We start from the raw sequence: 17,719 nt of genomic DNA, 5'->3' as shown, positions 1-17,719 counted from the left end.
AGTTGGTACCAGGGAGCGCTATAAAGTCCTGGTCTGATGATGCTTCAATGTGTCTTTTCCCACACCCCCATCAGAACCAGAAGGCTTGTCCGGACTTGGGGGTGGAAATCCGCTGCCCCTCCACAAACCCATACACCCCCTGACCTGGTTTCCAACAGAAACAAGAACCTATAACAATCGAAAGAATTAAATTTATTTTTCACACAACACGGTTCATAGTTCATGGTTCATGGTGTGGAGTGGTGGCTGGGTGTAGGGCATTTAGGACCTGCGGGACAGGGAAGAGAAGGCTTGCCAAAGACAACCCTCAGTGGCCCCCCAAGGATTGACAGCGGCGTCAGCACCCAACAGAACCTGCAACCGACCCTGGAAGGCCCTTTACTTCTTCTTCTTTCTGTGGCCCCAGCGCTGCTGGCCAGCTTTCCCCCTTCCTCCATCCTCTCTTCGGCTCTTCCAGGTAGGCATGGGAGCCTCCAGCTCGCCTGGGCGCCCCCCACGGTCTGGCACATCACCCATAAGCACCTGAGAATTTATTAGACTTGAGTTTCAGTAGGAGGTAAAAAGAGCTGGGTGTGCTGGTGCAGCCCAACATCCTACCATTTGGGAAGCGGAGGAAGGTTGAGAGTTTCAATCCAGCCTCTGGCTACATGATGAGTTGGAGGCTAGCCTGGGCTACGGAGCCAGTTCCAAGACAGTAAGAGCTACACAGAGAAACCCTGCCATGTCGAGTGGGTAGTTTGAATCCAGTTGAGTCCAGAGGCCAGGAACCAAGGAGAACACTGGACCGCGGGATACCCCAAAAGGCCAATCTAAAGGTGAAGGGTGCCCAGACTTTCCCCTGTCACAGGTGTGCCCACCTTGTTGATTGCACAGCTGGTCCCTCGTCGGGCAGCCACACTGGTAGCTGGGACCAGGCGAGAAAGGTCAGCTCGGGCAGCCAGAACATGTGCGGTAGAGACATCAGACTCTGGAGTCAGAAGCCCTCGGATTGGGCAGAGCACTGCCTTCATGACCTCTCCGTGGGCCTAGAGCAGGGGAAGGGCATACATGGAGAAGGTGCCCAAGAGCTCACCCCTACTCAGGGTCTCTGTGTGCTTCAGAGGGGCTGCCTTCTCCAAGGTGCATGTGCTGGGGTGGAGAGCTGGCTGAGGTGGTGTAGTACTGGAATCTCAGTACTAGGGAAGAGGAAGGATCAGGAGAGGTTGTCAGGATCATCCTCGGCTACATGGCAAGTTGAAGCAGAAACAAAATCTTAGAAGTGGTTGACAGAGTAAGAGACAGAGATCGAGTCTGGCTGACAGCCACAGGCCACCACCTTTGGAGGGATTCCTGTAAGTCCTATTATGTTACGATGGCATGACATGGAGCTCTGGCCAGATCGACCTGTCCAAGCCTGCATGTTTCAGCCTTCAAAACCATAAGCCAAAAAGAACTTTGTTTTTCCTTAAAAAGTTCTGGGTTCCTGGCATTTTGTTGTGGCTACACAAAACCAGCTAAGACAGTCTTACTATTTTGTTACACAGCTGAGGGCTGGACATTCTTAGAATGCCCTGGAGGCCCTGGAAATCTAGAAGTCTTGAACCCTGTAAGATTCTAAAGTGTGGGCTGGAGAGATGGCTCGACATTCGGGGAGCTTACTGCTCTTTAGGAAGACCTGGGTTCGGTTCCCAGTACCCACGAGGTGGCTCACAACCTTCTATAGCTCCAGTTCCAAGGGATCTAACACCCACTCTGGCCTCTGTGAATGCTGCATGTACATCATTGTGCATACACATCTAAGTAAAACACATAGAATGAAAAATGAAATCTTACGATCCTAAGTGGCCTGGTCCCCAGCATCCCCAAGAGTACACAGTCTGCACCCTCAGCCCCCTTCCCTGCAGCTGAGCTTCCCTAGGTGGCCTGCTTATTGATTCTTGCGACGGTTCCCACACCTCTGCCCGATCGCCCCAGTGGAAAGCAGATGTTGTGAGGTCCAGGCGCTTCAGGAGGAGGCAGCGACGGCAGCCGTACTGTTCAGTCAGGCTTTGGGACAAAGCCTCCAGGGCTTCCTGGAAGGAGAGGCTTTAGTCACACCTGGGGTCCCATCTGTGGGTGGATACTGTTCACAGCCGTCCACACATGCCCTCACCCATCGAGATGCATCCAGTGGCGAGTTAAGGAGGGGCTTCATGGACTCTGGGGGCAGGGCAGGCAGCAGCTCAGAGATCTGGGGGGGGGGATCATTGGAAGTCAGTGAGACGCAAACAGGATGGATGTTTTCAAGGGCTCTAGTTTCCCCTCAGCCGTGTGAACCCAGGTCTCAGAGGCATTAACAGGAGGGCCTAGCCCCTCTGGACAGTGCTGTCCCTTTGTAGATGGGCCTGGCTGCACAAAAGAGATAAGCTGACCAAGCCAGAAGGCATGAGCTAGTAAACGCCGTTCCTGCATGGTCGGCTTGAGGCTTGAGTTCCTGCCTTGGGTTCCTTCAATGATGGGCTGTAACTTGTAAAGGGAAACAAACCGTTTCCTCCCTGAGATGGCTTTGGTCAGTGTTTTTATCACAGCAAAAGCGAATTAGAAAGAATGGTCCCTGTGGTTGGGTCATACTTTCTAGCGCTGGTTTGGGGTCCTCTCCACAAGTAAGGTACCTCAAGAGGGGTCTCTGTCTCTCTACCTTGTCATGAAACTCCCGAAGTAGCTGGCTAGCCAGGGTTCCACGCAGGGGTCTAGGAAGCCCCAGGGCTTTAAGAGTTAGCATCAGTTCCTGAACCATGCCATTTCCCTCCTTTGTGCCTTCTCCAAAGGACGGCACAGGGCTAGGATCACGCTGGAGCTTTAGATGCAAGAGGCGAGCAGCCTGGAGCTCAGAGCAAAGAAACCCTAGAAATAGGAGTAGGTCAATGCCCAACCAGAACCTTGGCCCCTCCCCCAGAGTAAGCCTCACCCGCTTACACTGGAGGGTGTGGGTCCACTTCAGAACCAACCGACTGGCGTTTAACTCAACGCATTAAAGCTTTCAGAGGCCCTAGTCAGAATTCTAACCTAGCCCGAACCAGTCTCTCTACCTGTGGCCTTCAAGCTCAGCACAAAGCTTTGGCCACGCCCCTGAGAGTCCAGTCTCAGAGTGCGAGCCCGCCCCCTTCAGGGCCCCGCCCACCGCCGCCTCCCCGGGCCTTTCCGGCTCGCTCACGCAGCAGGCGCAGGCCGCCACCGGGCTCCCGCAGCACGGTGGCGCAGTCTCCGCCGCAGAGCGCGCGATCCGGGCAGTGCAACGCCCGCAGCAGGCCAGCCAACTGCCGCAGGAACTCTTCCTCTGCGTCCGGGCCTGCGGGAGGAAGAAGCCATCAGGGAGCAGCGGGTTCCGCGGCTCCACCCGCCGTCCACCCAGCATTTCACGCACCGTGGCCGGCGCCGAGAACCGCGGTGCCCTCCTCTCGCCGCTCCACAGCTCCCAGAGTCGTCAGCTCCGCCGCCAGTCGCGCGCACAGCGCCCTGAAGTCCGCACACGCGGGGCCCCGAGACGCCCCCTCTGGGAGGGCATCGTACCTGCGGCGGGGCGCGCGTCAGTGCGAGTCCCTCTGCTTCCGCGTATCCAGGCGAGTGCGCCCTTCCCGTACCCCAGGCCAAACCGCAAAATCCCTTACCCCAGTGTCAGCAGGTCACTGGCTACCGCGGCTCCATCCATAGCAACTCCGCCTGCGACCCCGTGAGCGCGCCCCCTTCCGTCTGAGACAGGCTCCGCCCCCTCCTCTCTCCGCCTCCTCCCGCCCGTCTTTATCCAATCACATTCTCGTGCGAAGGCGCTTCGGCGCTCCTATTGGCTTGGTGCGCGCCACGCGCGACCTTCATGTAACTTGTCCAGGGTTGTAAATATTACAGCTTGAGGTTTGGATCCCCGAGGTCGCAAGAGACTTGAGTGTCCCTACTGTCGGGCACGTAAAAGCAAAAGGCAACTTGTTTACCTCTCCCCTCTGCCCCTCTGCTCTTTTTACATTTAAATGTTTTGGAGGCAGGGTCTCGATGTATACATATATGTAGCTCGGGCTGGCCTCTTGGTCCTGCTTTTTCCTTCGGTTTGCTGGTTGACAGGCATGTGACACGCCAGCTGCCCTTTGGTTTTAGTGCACTCCGTCCAACTTGTTTCCTTTTCTTCCACTTTAGGATTAGACTATCAGCACACCTTCACATCCACTCTCCCACCACAGCCAGGCCCTCCTTCCATCTCACAGTGGGTTCCAATGCTAGCCATCCTCTCTGCCTTTGTAGGCAGAGGAAGCAGATGCCATTAAGAGACTACATCCTCGGGGCTGGGGATTTAGCTCAGTGGTAGAGCGCTTACCAAGGAAGCGCAAGGCCCTGGGTTCGGTCCCCAGCTCCGAAAAAAAGAACCAAAAAAAAAAAAAAGAGACTACATCCTCGGGGAGTGGCAAGCCGATGGGACTGGAGTTGACTTCATTTGCCAGCTCATGTTCCTGCCAAACTGGTTTTCGATTGGGGTCCAAGGGCAACATATACTTTTAAATTTATTTTATGTGTATGAATGTTTGTGTGTGTGTGTGTGTGTGTGTGTGTGTGTGTACACACGTGTGCACCCGTACACCTTGTGCCCACAGAAACTAGTCTTACAGTCCCTTGCAACTGGAGTTCTAAGTGGTTGTAAACCATCATGTGGGCGCTGGGAACCAAACCCAAGTCTTCTGCAAGAACCAGTGCTTTCTTAACCACTGAGCTACCTCTCCAGCCATTAATAAATTAAATGGAGTCTGACCTCACTGTCTAAGACCCTCCCAGCCTCCCAAGGTCTAAGACTACAGGCTTGTGTCACACCCACTCTTTCACTCATTCTTAAAGGTGTCTGTGAGGATTATAGTCCTTATGTTAAGGTGCTTAAAAGGGCTTGATGCATCCACCCTCGGTTAACAACAAGCCAGGTTGTGGTGGCATACGCTTTTAATCACAGAACTAGGGAGGCAGAGGCAGGTTTGGTCTATAGAGTGAGTTCCAGGACAGCCAGGGCTATACAAGGAAACTGTCAAAAAACAAACAAAAACAAAAACCAAGTAGAGGAACTGGACTAGCTGTTCTCTGGAAAACTGGTTCCCAGCACTGACCTCTGGAGTTTCATAAGCACCAGAGGACCCAAAATGCTCTTTTGGCTTCTGGTATGGCACCATGTACATAAGTACAAAATAAATCTGTTTGAAATGGTGGCTTAGATGTGTGTTCTTCTAGGATGTGTGTGTGTAGGTGGCCCACAAGCACCTGTAACTCCAGCTCACATGCATGTAACCACATATTTTTGAATCTTAAAAAAACAAAAAACAAAAACAAACAAAAAAAAAACAACAAACCTTGGGCTAATAACCTTTACTCCTTTTGGTGTTGGGTCCTTACCTTAAGCCCTTGCCCGTGCTAAGCATGTGTTCCACCGCTGAGCTACATTCTCAGCTCTCTTTCAAACTCCATATATAAATCTATGGACTCTGGAGAGAGAGCTAAGCGAGAGTGCTTACGGAGGATCTGGGTTCAGTTCCCAGCCACCACATGGCTTACGTGGCTCAGTTCTAGGGGACCAGGTACCAGAGCACCAGGTGGTGCACACACATACCCATGAGCAACCATACACACAGAATAGCTTCTTTTAAATATATGGAGTCTTTCCAGACGTCCATTAACGCCCCCTCTTCCCTCACAGTCACAACCTGCACCACCACAGGGGCAGTCTTCCCACAGCTACAGCCTTTGAAATGTAAATCAGTGCCAGGAGCCTTCCTGTGGTCCTGTCTCACTCGTGGAGGTGACAAAGCATATACAATGTCACACAAAGCCTCTTCACCCTCCTTTCCCAGGATCCGCCTTGCTAAAAATCTACTCCCAACCTAGCAGCCACAATTCCTACCTTAATAGCTGGTGCTGGTTGACCCCTACACACACCCGTGGAACCCCTCCCCTCCCGTTGTTCACTGTGTCGCCACCAGTCACAAGGGGGCCTGACACATTAGGGATTTAGTAAATGTACTTGACTGGACAGATAAACCCAGCTGTGTGACCAGTTTGGGACTGAAGGATGTATAGGGGAAGAGGAGTAAAGTCAAGCCCTTCCGGTAAAAAAGGGCACAGGGCGCGCCAACATGAATAAAGACCAGGCTGAGACACGGTCACAGACATTTCTTGGAGCAGATCTCAAGCCCCCCTCCCCCAATGACAAGGCTGGATCTTTGGCCCCCCTGTCCTCCTTCCACTTCAGCCTGCCCTGCCACTGACAAAGTCACAAACTGGCTGGGAATCAAGATCAGGAAGATAAATGTTGGCGTACCTCCCCCAAAATCTGGGGGGCAAGCATCCAATCTGAGGGGCAAGCAGCTGGAAAATTGGGCTCAGGAGCTCCAGGATCTGAGGTCTTCCTGGCCCCCAGAGTTCAGTCCTCTATGCACCCCAGATATGGGGGCAGTGGAAGGTAATCATGGATCAGAGGTGGGTATCGACAAGGAACAGGGCTGGGGGACCTGGGAGAGGGGGTACTGGGAGATGGGGAACTAGGGAACCTTCCCCAAGTCCCCACTGCTTAATCTGAAGATCTCACAGCACCATACAGCACTCTGGTCCCCCTCCCCACCCCTTCCCAAAACGAGGTAGGTTAAGAATGGAGCTTCCCCCGCTTACCATGGAAGGGGGGAGACCGAGGCACAAAGAAGGGATGGGGACCCAGGCTGCCCCAGCCCCCAGTCCCTCCGCCCTCAGCTCTGGTGGGTCTGACATTGATGAGAGCTGGGAAGAATGGGGATGGGAAGAACACCCCCTTCTTCCCATTTTCTCTCATCCATCCCAGGGTCTGCTTCAGGGAGCTGAATCACAGGTTCCGGATACAATAAATAGTTAATAAGTTAAAGGAAGTGACACAAATATTAATCCCTTGAATCCCTACAAGGCCACCCAAGTCTGGGTAATGAAGAATGGTTCAAGTGCACATTCCCAGGTGCTTAGGGCCAGATATGAGTCCTAAGCCCATGAACCATTGAGACTGTATTGGCTCTGAAACCTTGGTTCTCCTATCCAGGACAGCAGATCCTAGTGTCTCTACTTAGGGTAGAGAGTCTGTGGCACCTCTCTTTTCCTTGGGGAAGTGCCCAAAACAATACTGACCTTTCCAGAGCGACTCCCAACTGAGATGGAAAAGATTCACGGGAGAGGGGACCTGAATGTACTAGGGGTTATGGTGTGGGAAATCTGCCAGGTTAGGGATGAGGGCCAGAGCGGGGCTTCTGTGGAGCAATTGCTGGCCCCAGAAGTACTGGTGTGCAAAGGGTAGGCCTTCTCTGCTACTTCTGCTTGACCCCTGCAGCTGCCTGCCTTTGCTGAGCTGACAGCCCACGTACAATCAATCCTCCATGGCAAAGCCAGGCCCTAGAGAAGGGAAAAGGAAACAGCTGTGTGGTCCCAGATTCCAGAATCTGAATTTACACTGGCACAAGTGCCCCGCCCGAGGAAAAAGGGGGAATGGGTGGGAATCTGGGCATTGCTGGGACATTCCAATTTTATGGGCCTCTGGATGGCAGGACACGGGGGTGGGGGGCATGAGGTGGTGAGGTATGGGGGCTTCATTAGTCTAGAAGTGCTTTGAGTTCAAGAACATCTGGAGCCCAAAGGTGCTGGAATCCTGGGGCACCTTGTTGCTTAATGTCTCTGGTATGAAGCGACCAAGGTGACCAGCCACAGCCAATCCCAAGATTGTGGGGAACTTGACCTCTGCACCTAGAGCCCAGTGATATCTCGGGGTCTTAGATCCAGTGCTCTTAAAGCACCTTAGATTTGCTCTAGGGCTGAGAGTCAAGGGCTGAAGGACCTGGGTTACCATGACCACCACATCTTCTAAGTTCCAGGCTCCCACCCAACTTGGTGAATGGGGAATGTAGACAGAAGGAAGCCGATGTTTTCAGAATATACGGGGTCTTAAAATTCAGGCCTAAGAGAAAATGGAAGGTTAGCTAATCTCTACAAACCAGTGTGTTGGGCCCAAAATGCTACTGGCCTTCAACCATATACTTAAGGGTACCAGGTACCTCAGAGCCCACCCATGAGGGGTAGGTGTTTGGTCCTGGCTCCCCAGCATCTTGGTGTCTGATATCTGGACCTTGATGAGCTCTGAAAAGGGCACCCCAAGTCATTTTGGTCAGAAAATACCTCATCTGAGGATATCTAAGGAGTTAATGCATTTTAAATCTGGGGTGCTAGGGAATTTGTGGGTCACTTGCACATGAACTGACGGCAATGTCTGGACTTGTAGGAGTCGGTAAACTTCAGGTCAGTATCTGGTGATTCCAAACCCCCCTGGTGTCTCTTAACCAGGAGGGTTTGGTGTCTCCAGGTCCTGGGGTTATAAGAGCAGCTAAATGTGCAGATACCGGGTCTCAGGTGAAAATTCAGGGACCAATTTCTGGTGATTTTCGGTCTCTGGTCTCAAGGTCTAAGTCATTTTATATAGGGTCAAGTTTTAGCAACTCTTGACTAATTTGGGGGACCGTAATATGAGTGTTTACAATGTCAAGAAACGACCTGAAGTCTGGGTTGGGCATTTAGACAAAGTCAGGGTCCAAGATCCCCAGGTCTCAGGGATGTGAGCTCCTGGGCCCCTTGAGATGCAACGTTTGAGATGTCCTAAGTCTCCTAAGTTTCCTCAGTGGGGAAGAGGGAGGGAGAATCCAGAATTCAGGATTTCGGGTGGACAGACACCCTGATGAAGCTGGGTCTGGGGATCTCAGTCCTCAGTTTGGGGTCCAGGTACCAGATCCGGGATCTCTCAAAGCATTCAAGTTCCAGTTGTACCTAAGTTTGGGTTTTAGGTTCATATGGAGTTCAGGGTCCCAGGCCTTCAAATTTTGGGTTTTCAGACCGATTTTCCAAACCAGCCCAACAATCCTCACCGTGCAGCCTCCTCGTGGCGACCCCCACAGCCCGCACAGCCACACCGTGCTGCAACCCAGTGACAGGCGCGCAGGGGCGCATAGCAACAGAGGCAGGGCACTGCCAGGGATAGAGCAGCCAGAGCAGCCCAACGCGCAGCAGGGCGCGGGTGGCCTGGCTCACAAGCACACGGGTCGGAGAAGTCACCCTCGGCGTCCGACAGGCAGTGGTACAACAAGCTCTCAGCGCACCACAGGCAGCTGAGCCTGCGCACTAGCAGGCGACCTGGGTCGGGGGCCTCTGCGCAGCGACCACCACGCCCATCTGCCCGGCGGCGGAAGAGTGCTCGGCAGTGCACACAGCGCGCAGCCTCCTCAGCCTCCGGGGAGGCTTTGGCTGGAGCAGGGGTAGGGCCTGGGCCTGGGGGTGGACGAGCAGGGAGTGCTGGGGGTGCAGCCTCTGTGAGAGGGGCAGGGAGTGACACTGGGGGACCCAGGGCTGCACCCCTCAATGCACCAGTCTTGGCAAAGCGCACAACGCAGGTAGACAGGGCAAGAGGTGGAGGCGGTGGTCCAGATCGCCGGTAGTCCTCATAGCCACGGCCGCCCCAGCCCTGGCTCCCTGCCCCAGCTAGAGACTCTGAAGGTTCTGGAATCCCAGTGAACGGTAGAAGCGGAGGGTAGCTCTGCAGAGCCAAGGACAAGGAGGTCAGGTTAGGGAGATCTGCAATTTACTCAATACCCATAGGCTACCCAGGTTCGGAAGACCCAAAATCCCAGAATGCAAGCAGAAGGCATCGTCAGAAGGGACTGTGTTCCCCTGAACTCTCTTGGGCTCGGGGTTCCTCATGCTCACAGAGACAGCAAGATAGACAGCAAACACACACCTTACGGGCCTAGTAAGACTTCCCAGTTCGGTCACTCTCAACCCCAAGTCCCTCCTTCCGGATAAAGTAAACAGTCTTTTTACTTCTAACACCTTCTAACATGTTAGAAAACCTGTCCATGTCACCCCCCAAATCCCTGCGTAAACTACACAGCCCTTAAATTTCCCAGAGAGCTAGATACACTTGGAAGTTCCTACCAGCTCTCAGGAGCCCAGGAGTCTGTTTCCGACCCAGCGCCTCCAGCACCTTCCCACTTGCTAGGCAAGCACTCTATTGCCAAGCTACATCCCCAGCCCCAAACCCAGGCCCTTTCTACTCCACTACCACCTTTCTACTCCACAGTCAGGCTGGCCATTTCCTGGGAGCTGTGTCCCTTATCATACAGTTGGGCTTCTGCTGCAGTCAGCTTAGGGAGCTGTCCAATTCTATCCAGGCTTACAGCAGAGGGGCGGAGGGCGGAGGGCAGAAGAGGAAGTCGTACCTGAGCAGAGGAGCGGCGCCTTTGTGGGGGCGTGGCCGGTGGAAAGGCAGTTGCTGACTCCACTGTGGCAATGGGAGCGACAGCTGTGGGTGGAGTCTCCTGGCGGCTGTGACTGGAGGAGGAGTCGCTGTCCACATGGGACTGAGGGAGATTGGTGAGGCCTCAGTGCAGGGGAGTTTCCCAACCAAAGAAAGATGCCCTTACATAGACCTCCCTTCTATCCAGAGCAAGTGCTCTACAGCCAGGAGGTCTGGGCTTAAACCTTTGCTCTGCTACAGACAGGTTGTGTGACAAGTGTCCTCTTAAAATGGGGGTCATCATAGTACCTATTCTTAAGGATGTGTTGAGGACAGCTCCCTCTTACAGTTTCCTCTACAGCCTAGGCTCGATACAGTCCCCCACTGGTGCTTCTAGGCAACAGCTGTCCCTATACTAGCCCCTTGCTAGTGGAGTCTGGGCAAACATCTACCATTTAGCCACTCTCCCAGTCCCTCACAGTGGGTTCCACCACATCAGATCCACCACCCTTAGCCCAGGCCTCAAACTCAAAATCATCTTGCCTTTCCTCAGGTGTAGCTGGGATTATAGGTGTGTGCCATCCGGACTCTGGATATGGGCACCGTTTTTACTAGACCCCTAATAGCTCAGATCACCAAGCTACTGGAAGGGCCACCCCACCATACTCTCCTTCCTGGAAGCCCACTTCCTTGGCCCACCAGTACATTGCAGCTTCATTTTCACTACATCTCAAAAGGATAGTTTGCCTGCCTGGACATCTTTCTTCCACCCAAACCAGGCCTTGTACTTTACCAGCTGAAACCCCACTTCCAGGCCCTCTGCCCCCTTTCCTGTAACCTCCTGCCTCATCTGTCTATATCCCCCCGAGTACCACACAGCATGCCAGAAGAGCCTCACACACAGGAACTGTGCACGATTGCTGGAGAGCCACCTCCGTCCCTCATGACCTTGAGACTGACTCGCTCTGACCTAAGGAACTAGTTATGTTCTCTCAATATTCTCATAAACCCTCATAAACGCTCTGCGTCTCGTTCAGTATCACTCCGTTCAATTTATTCGGCCCATTTGCCTAACAACGGGTACTAGGCACTGTTTTAGGCACCACGAGGTGAAGCAAGGTACTAGCAAAAGATCCTTGGCCTCTGGGAGCTGACGTGCTAGCAGTAGAGGGAGGGTAGGAAACAGAAGAAAACTGTCTCAGGGGGTTGGAGAGGTGACTCATAAGTTAAGAGCACCGAGTGCTCTCCCAGAGGACCCGGGTTCAATTCCCAGCAACCACATAGCAGCTACAGGTAATCTAACATCCTCATACATACATGTACATGAAAATAAAAATAAATGATTCATTTTTTTACAAAAAGAAAGAAAGCTGTCTTAGAAGGGAGAGGAGATTACAACCAAGTAAGGGACATCGGCGGTTGTAACTGAGGAGTGGTCTGACATGGAAAGGTTTCGTTTGCTCTTTGAGACAGAATTTTTCTTGGTAGACCAGGCTGGCCTCAACCCTATAAGCAATCCACCTGCCACCCGCTTCTGTCTCCCAAGTGCTGGGATATAAAGTCATGTGTTTACCTGGAGAAAATGCTTTATATATTCCAAGCTGGCTTCAAAATTCTAACATAGCCCAAGGATGACCTTGAATTTCTATCCGCCTGACTCCACTTCCCTAGGGCTGAGGTTACAGATGCCAGCTGCAGAATCAAAGCCAGGGCTCTGTGCACGCTAGGCTAGTGCTTCCCTAACCAAGCAAGCCCCATCCTGGCTTAAGAATGCAATTTTAAATAGGTTGCTCAGTAAAGCCACCAAGAAGACATTTGTATAAAGCCTTGGGGGGAAAAAAAGATTATAAGTCATGTCTGAAGACGTGTACTGGACAGAAGGACCCCAGAACAGGAATACACCAACCCTGTTGCAATGACAGTGAGGAGTCTGACGTGACAAGAAGATGAGGGGTAGACCAGCCCAGGCCCAGATGGACCCTATGTGCCATGGGAAGGTTCTGAATGGGGAAAGGGTATGATCAATCAGACTCAGCCATTGATAAAAGCCCCCTTAGCAATTCACCCCTATATCCCACTGTGTGTGTGTGTTTGTGTGTGTGTGTGTGTGTGTGTGCGTGCACGTGTGTGTGTTTGGAAGATGAGATCAGACACTAGAGTGTGGAGAACAGATTCTAATCATTTTGAAAGTAGAACCTAGGCTAGGGCTATAACTCAGTGGTAGAGTACTTGCCCAGCATGTATAAGACCCTGAGTTTGAGCCCCAATACAGAGAAAGAAAAAAAAGAAAGATAGGGAGGGAGGGAGGGAAGAGGGGAGGGAGGAAGGAGGGTGGGAAGGCAGTTAAAAGCACTGGCTGCTCCTTCAGAGAATCCTGGTTTGATTTGTAGTACACACACAGCAGCTCACAATCACTGTAACTGAATTCCAGGCTAATCCAACACCCTTGTCAGGCCTCCTTGGGCACTAGGGATACAAGTGGGTCCCCTGACATACATGCAGGCAAAGCACTCACACACATTTGAAAAAAAATTTTTGAAGAAAGAAAACAGAACCAATATTGTGACAGATTCTATGGGAAGCAGGAAAGAAACAAGAGTCAGTCCAGCGTGGTGGTGTACCTGTAACCCACCCTTGGGAGACGGAAATGGAAGGTCAGGAGACCTAGGCTAACTCCACCTCCTAACGGACCTATCAGCTTCTCATTGTCAGACTCTCACCAGTTTCTCCAACAGAGCCAGGGGCTTCTAGATGGTTAGCGCCATCAAACTTCCCCTAACTCAGTGCCCAAGGCACTATCACTCAATGTAATTGAATAAGTTCTTACAGTAGCATATACAACCGTACACCATCTGTCCCTGGGTCACATGACCTGGGCTGTGTAACAAGGCCCTGTCAAGCAAACAAACAAACAAACAAACAAACAAAAAACCACCACCAACAACAACAACAACAAAAACCAAAACAAAACCAAGGGAGCCAAAGATGACTCCACGTTTATAAGCCTGCAGCTCGGGCAATAAATAGACAATAGAATTATCGATTTGTGGAAGGGCATTGTTGGCACATGCCTTAAATCCCAGCACTTAGGAGCCAGAGGCAAGTTGATCTCTGAGTTTGAGGCCAGCCTGGTCTATGGAGTGAGTTCCAGGACAGCCAGGGCTACACAGAGAAACCCTGTCTCAGAAAACCAGAACAAAAGGAATTAGCAATTCATTTGTCCATGTAGTTATTTTAACATTTATTTCTTTTTATATTTTATCTTTTTCTCTAAAGCACCGAGACAAAAGGAAGCTTGCTTCTATATCCCTGGTGCCTAAAACACTGCCTGGTATGGGTGCTTCTTAGCACTTGAACAAAATGTATGAGTAATGACAAAACAAGAGGCCACATATGGTGACACACCAGTAACTCCAGCATTCAAGAGGACTGACATCAAGGTTATCATCAGATACCTAATGAGCTTGAGGTTGGTCTGGGATACATTAGACCCTATCTCAAAGATAAATGCATATACAAGAACAGAAAAACCAGAACCATAGTTGAATTAGCCCAGTATCCATTTGGGCCTGATTTTGTGTCCCTAGCATGTGGCCTTTCGTGGACTACACAGCAAGTATTTAGGGATATTTGTAGACTAGAACCAACCCACTGTCCTCCCATGGAAGAGGGACCCCGAGACTCACCGTCAGAGGGCAGGGAGTCTCTGCAGTATCTCGGGAAGGGGAGGAGGAGGAAGAAGAGGAGGAGGGAGTCAGCGAGCCTAAGGTGGGAAGAAGAGCAGAAGTGAGTCCCCAGAGCCCAGATTCTCCCCTAAGTGTCTGTCCCTAAGTCTGACTGTCTGGGCTTGTACCACTCACCTCGACTCAGCGCAGCCAGCGCAGCCTGCAGGCTCTTCTGGAACTCATCGGCTTCTGCAGGACTCTGAAACGTCAGCCCAAACTTGCAGTCCCCCAGGCTCCAATGGTGGAAGATAGGGTTCACTTTGTTGTAAACCAAACCTGGCCTCAGGGTACACTCCAAGGTGGTCTGAGGGGCAGGAAGGGGCTAGGTCAGCTAACCCTAGCCATGCCCGTGACTTTCAACCCTCTGTACATCTGTCCCTCTGTACATCCCAGCATTCCCAACTCCAGGTATCCCTAAACACTAATATACCCTCATTTTAGGAGATGGTATCTCTATTCCACAATATTCCTTCAATCCTTTCACTTCTATCCCCATCTGATTTCTTCCTCTGATGGCCCAAGAGAAACCTCAAATCTTATTAAATGTTAAAAAAAAAAAATAACCTTTTCTCATACCCTAATGATGCGTCTTTTGATTGAAGAGAAAACATTATTTACACTTTACTGAACACATCAAAATATTACAACCATTTCTCTTCTGGTGCTTCACTAATCCCTGGAAACCTTCCTCAGAGATAGTTACCTTCTAGACAGTCCACAGGATGCTGACCACCCTTTATGTTCCCTCCATGTCCTTGTGTGATATCAACACTTCCTCTACACTGTTCCTCCTGCCCTGCTTTGAGACGTACCCCTTCCCCAAGCTTTTTTTTTTTAAAGATAAGTTTATACTACTTAGCCCAGGCTGGCCTGAACCCTTACAATCCTATCCTCCTGCTACAACATCCCTAGTGCTGGGATTAGAAGCACATGACATAGGACTGTCAACCACATTCAACACTTCTAAGCAGACCCCATAAATGCCTCCAGATACTTAGGGCAGACAAGGGCCACCTGGTTGCGGTCTCCTGGCGAGCATCTGTGAATAAGATGGGGCCAGAGGAGGATTCTGAGCAGAGAGGGAACATGATGGGAGTTGGGTGTGGGCTGGGTCGTTATGGAACGGGCCAAGGTTGGAGGAGGAGCAGAAATGATCAGGGGCAGGAAGGTCACTACTGAAATAGCTGTGATAAAACAGCCACAGAAGCAGTGGACAGTAGGTCCCTAATCCTTCACCCCACCCCCAAATCCCAGCTCTTAATTTACAAACCAGATTATTTATTCCCAACTCCATCCCACGGCCCACTTTGAGTCCCAGTGGTAGAGGGACAGTGTGACCTCTCCTTGCCACCCCCTCCCCAGCCCCATCCCTCCTTCCCCAGAGCCCATCCCACTCCCACACCCGAGGGTGGCTCACTTTCTGGTCCCGAAGCCGCTCCCCGTGGATGACGTAGTGCCCCTGGCGGGCCCCCCCCTCGGGCCTGGCCCCTCGGACCCGACATACGCTCACCTGGCTGAGGCCCCCGCCCCCCACAGGCAGCCAGCCCCCACTGGAGTCATCTCGGGCCATCACCACGGCTCGGACCCGCACCATGTACCTGGAGGAGGTGGGGAGGACAGAAACAACACAGGCCGTGAACTCAAATCCTGTTCCCAGTTTGAGCGTTCTCCCCAACCCTGCCCTCCTCCTTTCCCTCTTACCTCTGGATTTACCTCACCCTCAAGCCACCAGTACACCCACCCCTTGCCCACTTTCTTCTATCATGGCTTCTTTCTTCTTAATGACATCTTGCCCACCTTTCTTTTTCGTATCTACCTTTTCATGCCATCCCCACCTTTTCAGCACCTTCCCCTATCCCCACCCCCATAGCCTGGGTTTGCCACTTCCCCTCCCCCTACAGCTCATACCCCTCAACCCCAGTCTCCTTCCCTCTCAACACAAACCCATAGCCCCACCCATTGCCCCCCCCTCAAAGCTGGATTCCTGCGCATATGTATTTTCTCTGGACCCATCAACTCAGCTTCAGGGCCCCCAACACTGCCTCCGCACCCCAGTAGCCCAGGCCACTAACTGGGTGAGAAACCCTAGCTTCCCCCCCACCCCTTCCCGGATTTATGAATGAGACCGGATGCAAAGCTCACTGAGTCACCCAGCAACCGGGAGATGGGCAGGGAGCAGAGAGAGAACCAGAAATGGCCAGAAAGAGAGGCCGAGAAAGAGATGGAGGCAGAGAAAGCCAGCAGCCCGCGACCGAAAAGATGCAAGGAGCATTTCATTCACAAAAATCAAGGCTGCTCCCGTTGGTCTCAGTTGAGGAAAGCCAAGGAAGAGGGATGGGAGGGGAGATAATGATCCATCCCCTCGCCCCCCCCCCGTCCTTCAGAAACACCCCGCCCCCAGTTTAGGGGATGTAGCCCTCCGCCCAGCAATCAGGATTACCATTCAGCCCCACTGTCCCTAGGCTTATAAACCCTGAAATCCCAACCTTAGGAACCCAGGCAAGGAGTTCTAGCCCCCTCCCCCACCTGCAGGATGTCGGGTTTCCCCAGCCGTTCAGGAGGGGAAGGGGCGGCCACAGCGCCCCCAGCCCCCTTTTCTCAATGGGATGGGATTTTGTGAATGAGTAGTCACGTGACACTGCTTCCTTTGTCCGCCCGCCTCCCCCAACAACAGGTGAAGCAGGGAAAGAGGGCAGGGGTCCCCCCCAAAGGCCTAGCTGAGATAGGGCACTGAGATCTTGGGGTGTCCTATGTTCCCACACATCTATTTTCCCGGGGAGAGTAGTCATCAGAGTTCCTCAATGGCGAGGGTCCACGACAGAATTTTGTGAATGGGGCATCCTCGGAAGAAGTCCAGGACCCTCAAATGGAGATTTGGTACCCCAAATGGCTACCGCGTAGTTTGGTGCCCCCACCCCCCTTGTTCTCCCAGCCTGTATCCGCCGGGCGTAAGGGTGGGCAGAGGGTTACAGCTGCGATCCTGGCTGCCCCCTCACCCTGGCAGGCGGTATCTTCAGCCCCCCGCCCCCTCGCCACTCTTGGCACCTGCCTGGGAGGCTCCGGCCGGGCTCCGAGCGGCGGCGACGCGGCCTCCTCCTCCTCCTCCTCCTGTTCGCTCCCGCTCCCTGGCTGGCTCCGGCGGCGCTGGAGACGGGCACCGGGAGCCGGGGCGAGGGGGGAGGGAGGGGGAACCTGGAAGACGCGTGTGGGGGAGGGGGCGGCCTGGGGGAGGGGTAGAAGCAAGGCGGGCGTACATTCCCGCTGGGTCCTAGAGACCGGCTCGAGCTACAACGAACAGCCCCTATAGCCCCCATTTTCTGGGGATCCAGACGGGAATCCCCACTTTTCGACTTATCTGAACGGTTGGTCCCTGATGATATGAGAAAGCAACAAAAATAGACCCTGGTCTCAAGGTTCTAGAGAGAAGGTGGTCCACGGTCTGGGCTCCGAATGGGAGGGGCGGGATGCCTGGCAGGGTTCGAAAAGGGAGGGGCCTGGGAGCCTGAGTTAGGAGGAGGTTTGGACGCTTAAGGAACTGAGAGGGTGCGTCACGGAAGGGGCGGGCGGGTGAGCCTTCTGAGCTACCGGAGGGAAGACAGGATCTTAGAAAGAGATGCTGCCTGGACATAGCAAGGCGGAGCTTGGACATAAATTTCCTTAGTGGCAGGTCAAATAAGAGGCCCAAAAGGAGGAGCAACGTAGCAGTGTTTGTTATGGGCGGGGTCCG

The 17,719-nt window shown here is 52.8% G+C and overlaps 2 protein-coding genes across 6 annotated transcripts; both read right to left on the bottom strand.

Moving 5' to 3' along the window:
• Positions 1–171: 171 nt before the first annotated feature.
• On the bottom strand, positions 172–3,737 carry Fam98c (family with sequence similarity 98 member C). 3 transcript variants are annotated; one of them, XR_004386947.1, is made up of 9 exons: positions 3,627–3,737; positions 3,383–3,528; positions 3,173–3,307; positions 2,657–2,862; positions 2,132–2,209; positions 1,935–2,051; positions 858–1,221; positions 366–522; positions 172–268 (listed from the first exon to the last, which is right to left on the bottom strand). XR_004386947.1 is itself a non-coding variant. In XM_032894021.1 (8 exons), exons 1-8 carry the CDS (start codon positions 3,665–3,667, stop codon positions 379–381), a joined length of 1,035 nt encoding a protein of 344 aa, XP_032749912.1. In that variant the 5' UTR covers positions 3,668–3,737; the 3' UTR covers positions 172–378. The 3 variants fall into 3 exon arrangements, 1 of the variants encoding a protein (XP_032749912.1); XR_004386946.1 differs by having other exon boundaries at positions 172–522; XM_032894021.1 differs by having other exon boundaries at positions 172–522; positions 858–1,025.
• A 2,397-nt stretch (positions 3,738–6,134) lies between these two features.
• On the bottom strand, positions 6,135–17,488 carry Spred3 (sprouty related EVH1 domain containing 3). Of its 3 annotated transcripts, none has more exons than XM_032894018.1 (6): positions 17,038–17,488; positions 15,410–15,590; positions 14,128–14,296; positions 13,954–14,030; positions 10,251–10,391; positions 6,135–9,568 (listed from the first exon to the last, which is right to left on the bottom strand). In XM_032894018.1, the coding sequence occupies exons 1-6, from the start codon at positions 17,304–17,306 to the stop codon at positions 8,900–8,902; spliced, it is 1,506 nt and encodes a 501-aa protein (XP_032749909.1). In that variant the 5' UTR covers positions 17,307–17,488; the 3' UTR covers positions 6,135–8,899. The 3 variants fall into 3 exon arrangements, with proteins under 3 accessions (XP_032749909.1, XP_032749910.1, XP_032749911.1); XM_032894019.1 differs by having other exon boundaries at positions 15,503–15,590; positions 17,038–17,487; XM_032894020.1 differs by having other exon boundaries at positions 17,042–17,120.
• Positions 17,489–17,719: the final 231 nt, after the last annotated feature.

The sequence above is a fragment of the Rattus rattus genome, chromosome 2 (assembly GCF_011064425.1).
Source record: "Rattus rattus isolate New Zealand chromosome 2, Rrattus_CSIRO_v1, whole genome shotgun sequence".
Taxonomy (NCBI): domain Eukaryota; kingdom Metazoa; phylum Chordata; class Mammalia; order Rodentia; family Muridae; genus Rattus; species Rattus rattus.
This window is presented reverse-complemented; position numbering and strand designations above follow the sequence as displayed.

Bases quoted from the DNA above. Each gene is read 5' to 3' on its own strand.
- Fam98c (XM_032894021.1), bottom strand. From the start codon at position 3,667: ATGGATGGAGCCGCGGTAGCCAGTGACCTGCTGACACTGGG. The intron at 3,308-3,382 runs GTGCGTGAAATG...TTCCTCCCGCAG, and splicing joins GGTTCTCGGCGCCGGCCACG to GCCCGGACGCAGAGGAAGAG. The intron at 2,052-2,131 runs GTGAGGGCATGT...CTCTCCTTCCAG, and splicing joins CACTGGATGCATCTCGATGG to GAAGCCCTGGAGGCTTTGTC.
- Spred3 (XM_032894018.1), bottom strand. From the start codon at position 17,306: ATGGGGGCTATAGGGGCTGTTCGTTGTAGCTCGAGCCGGTCTCTAGGA. The intron at 15,591-17,037 runs GTGCCAAGAGTG...CACCTCCTCCAG, and splicing joins GGCCGGAGCCTCCCAGGCAG to GTACATGGTGCGGGTCCGAG. The intron at 10,392-13,953 runs GTGAGTCTCGGG...AATCTCCCTCAG, and splicing joins AGACTCCCTGCCCTCTGACG to TCCCATGTGGACAGCGACTC.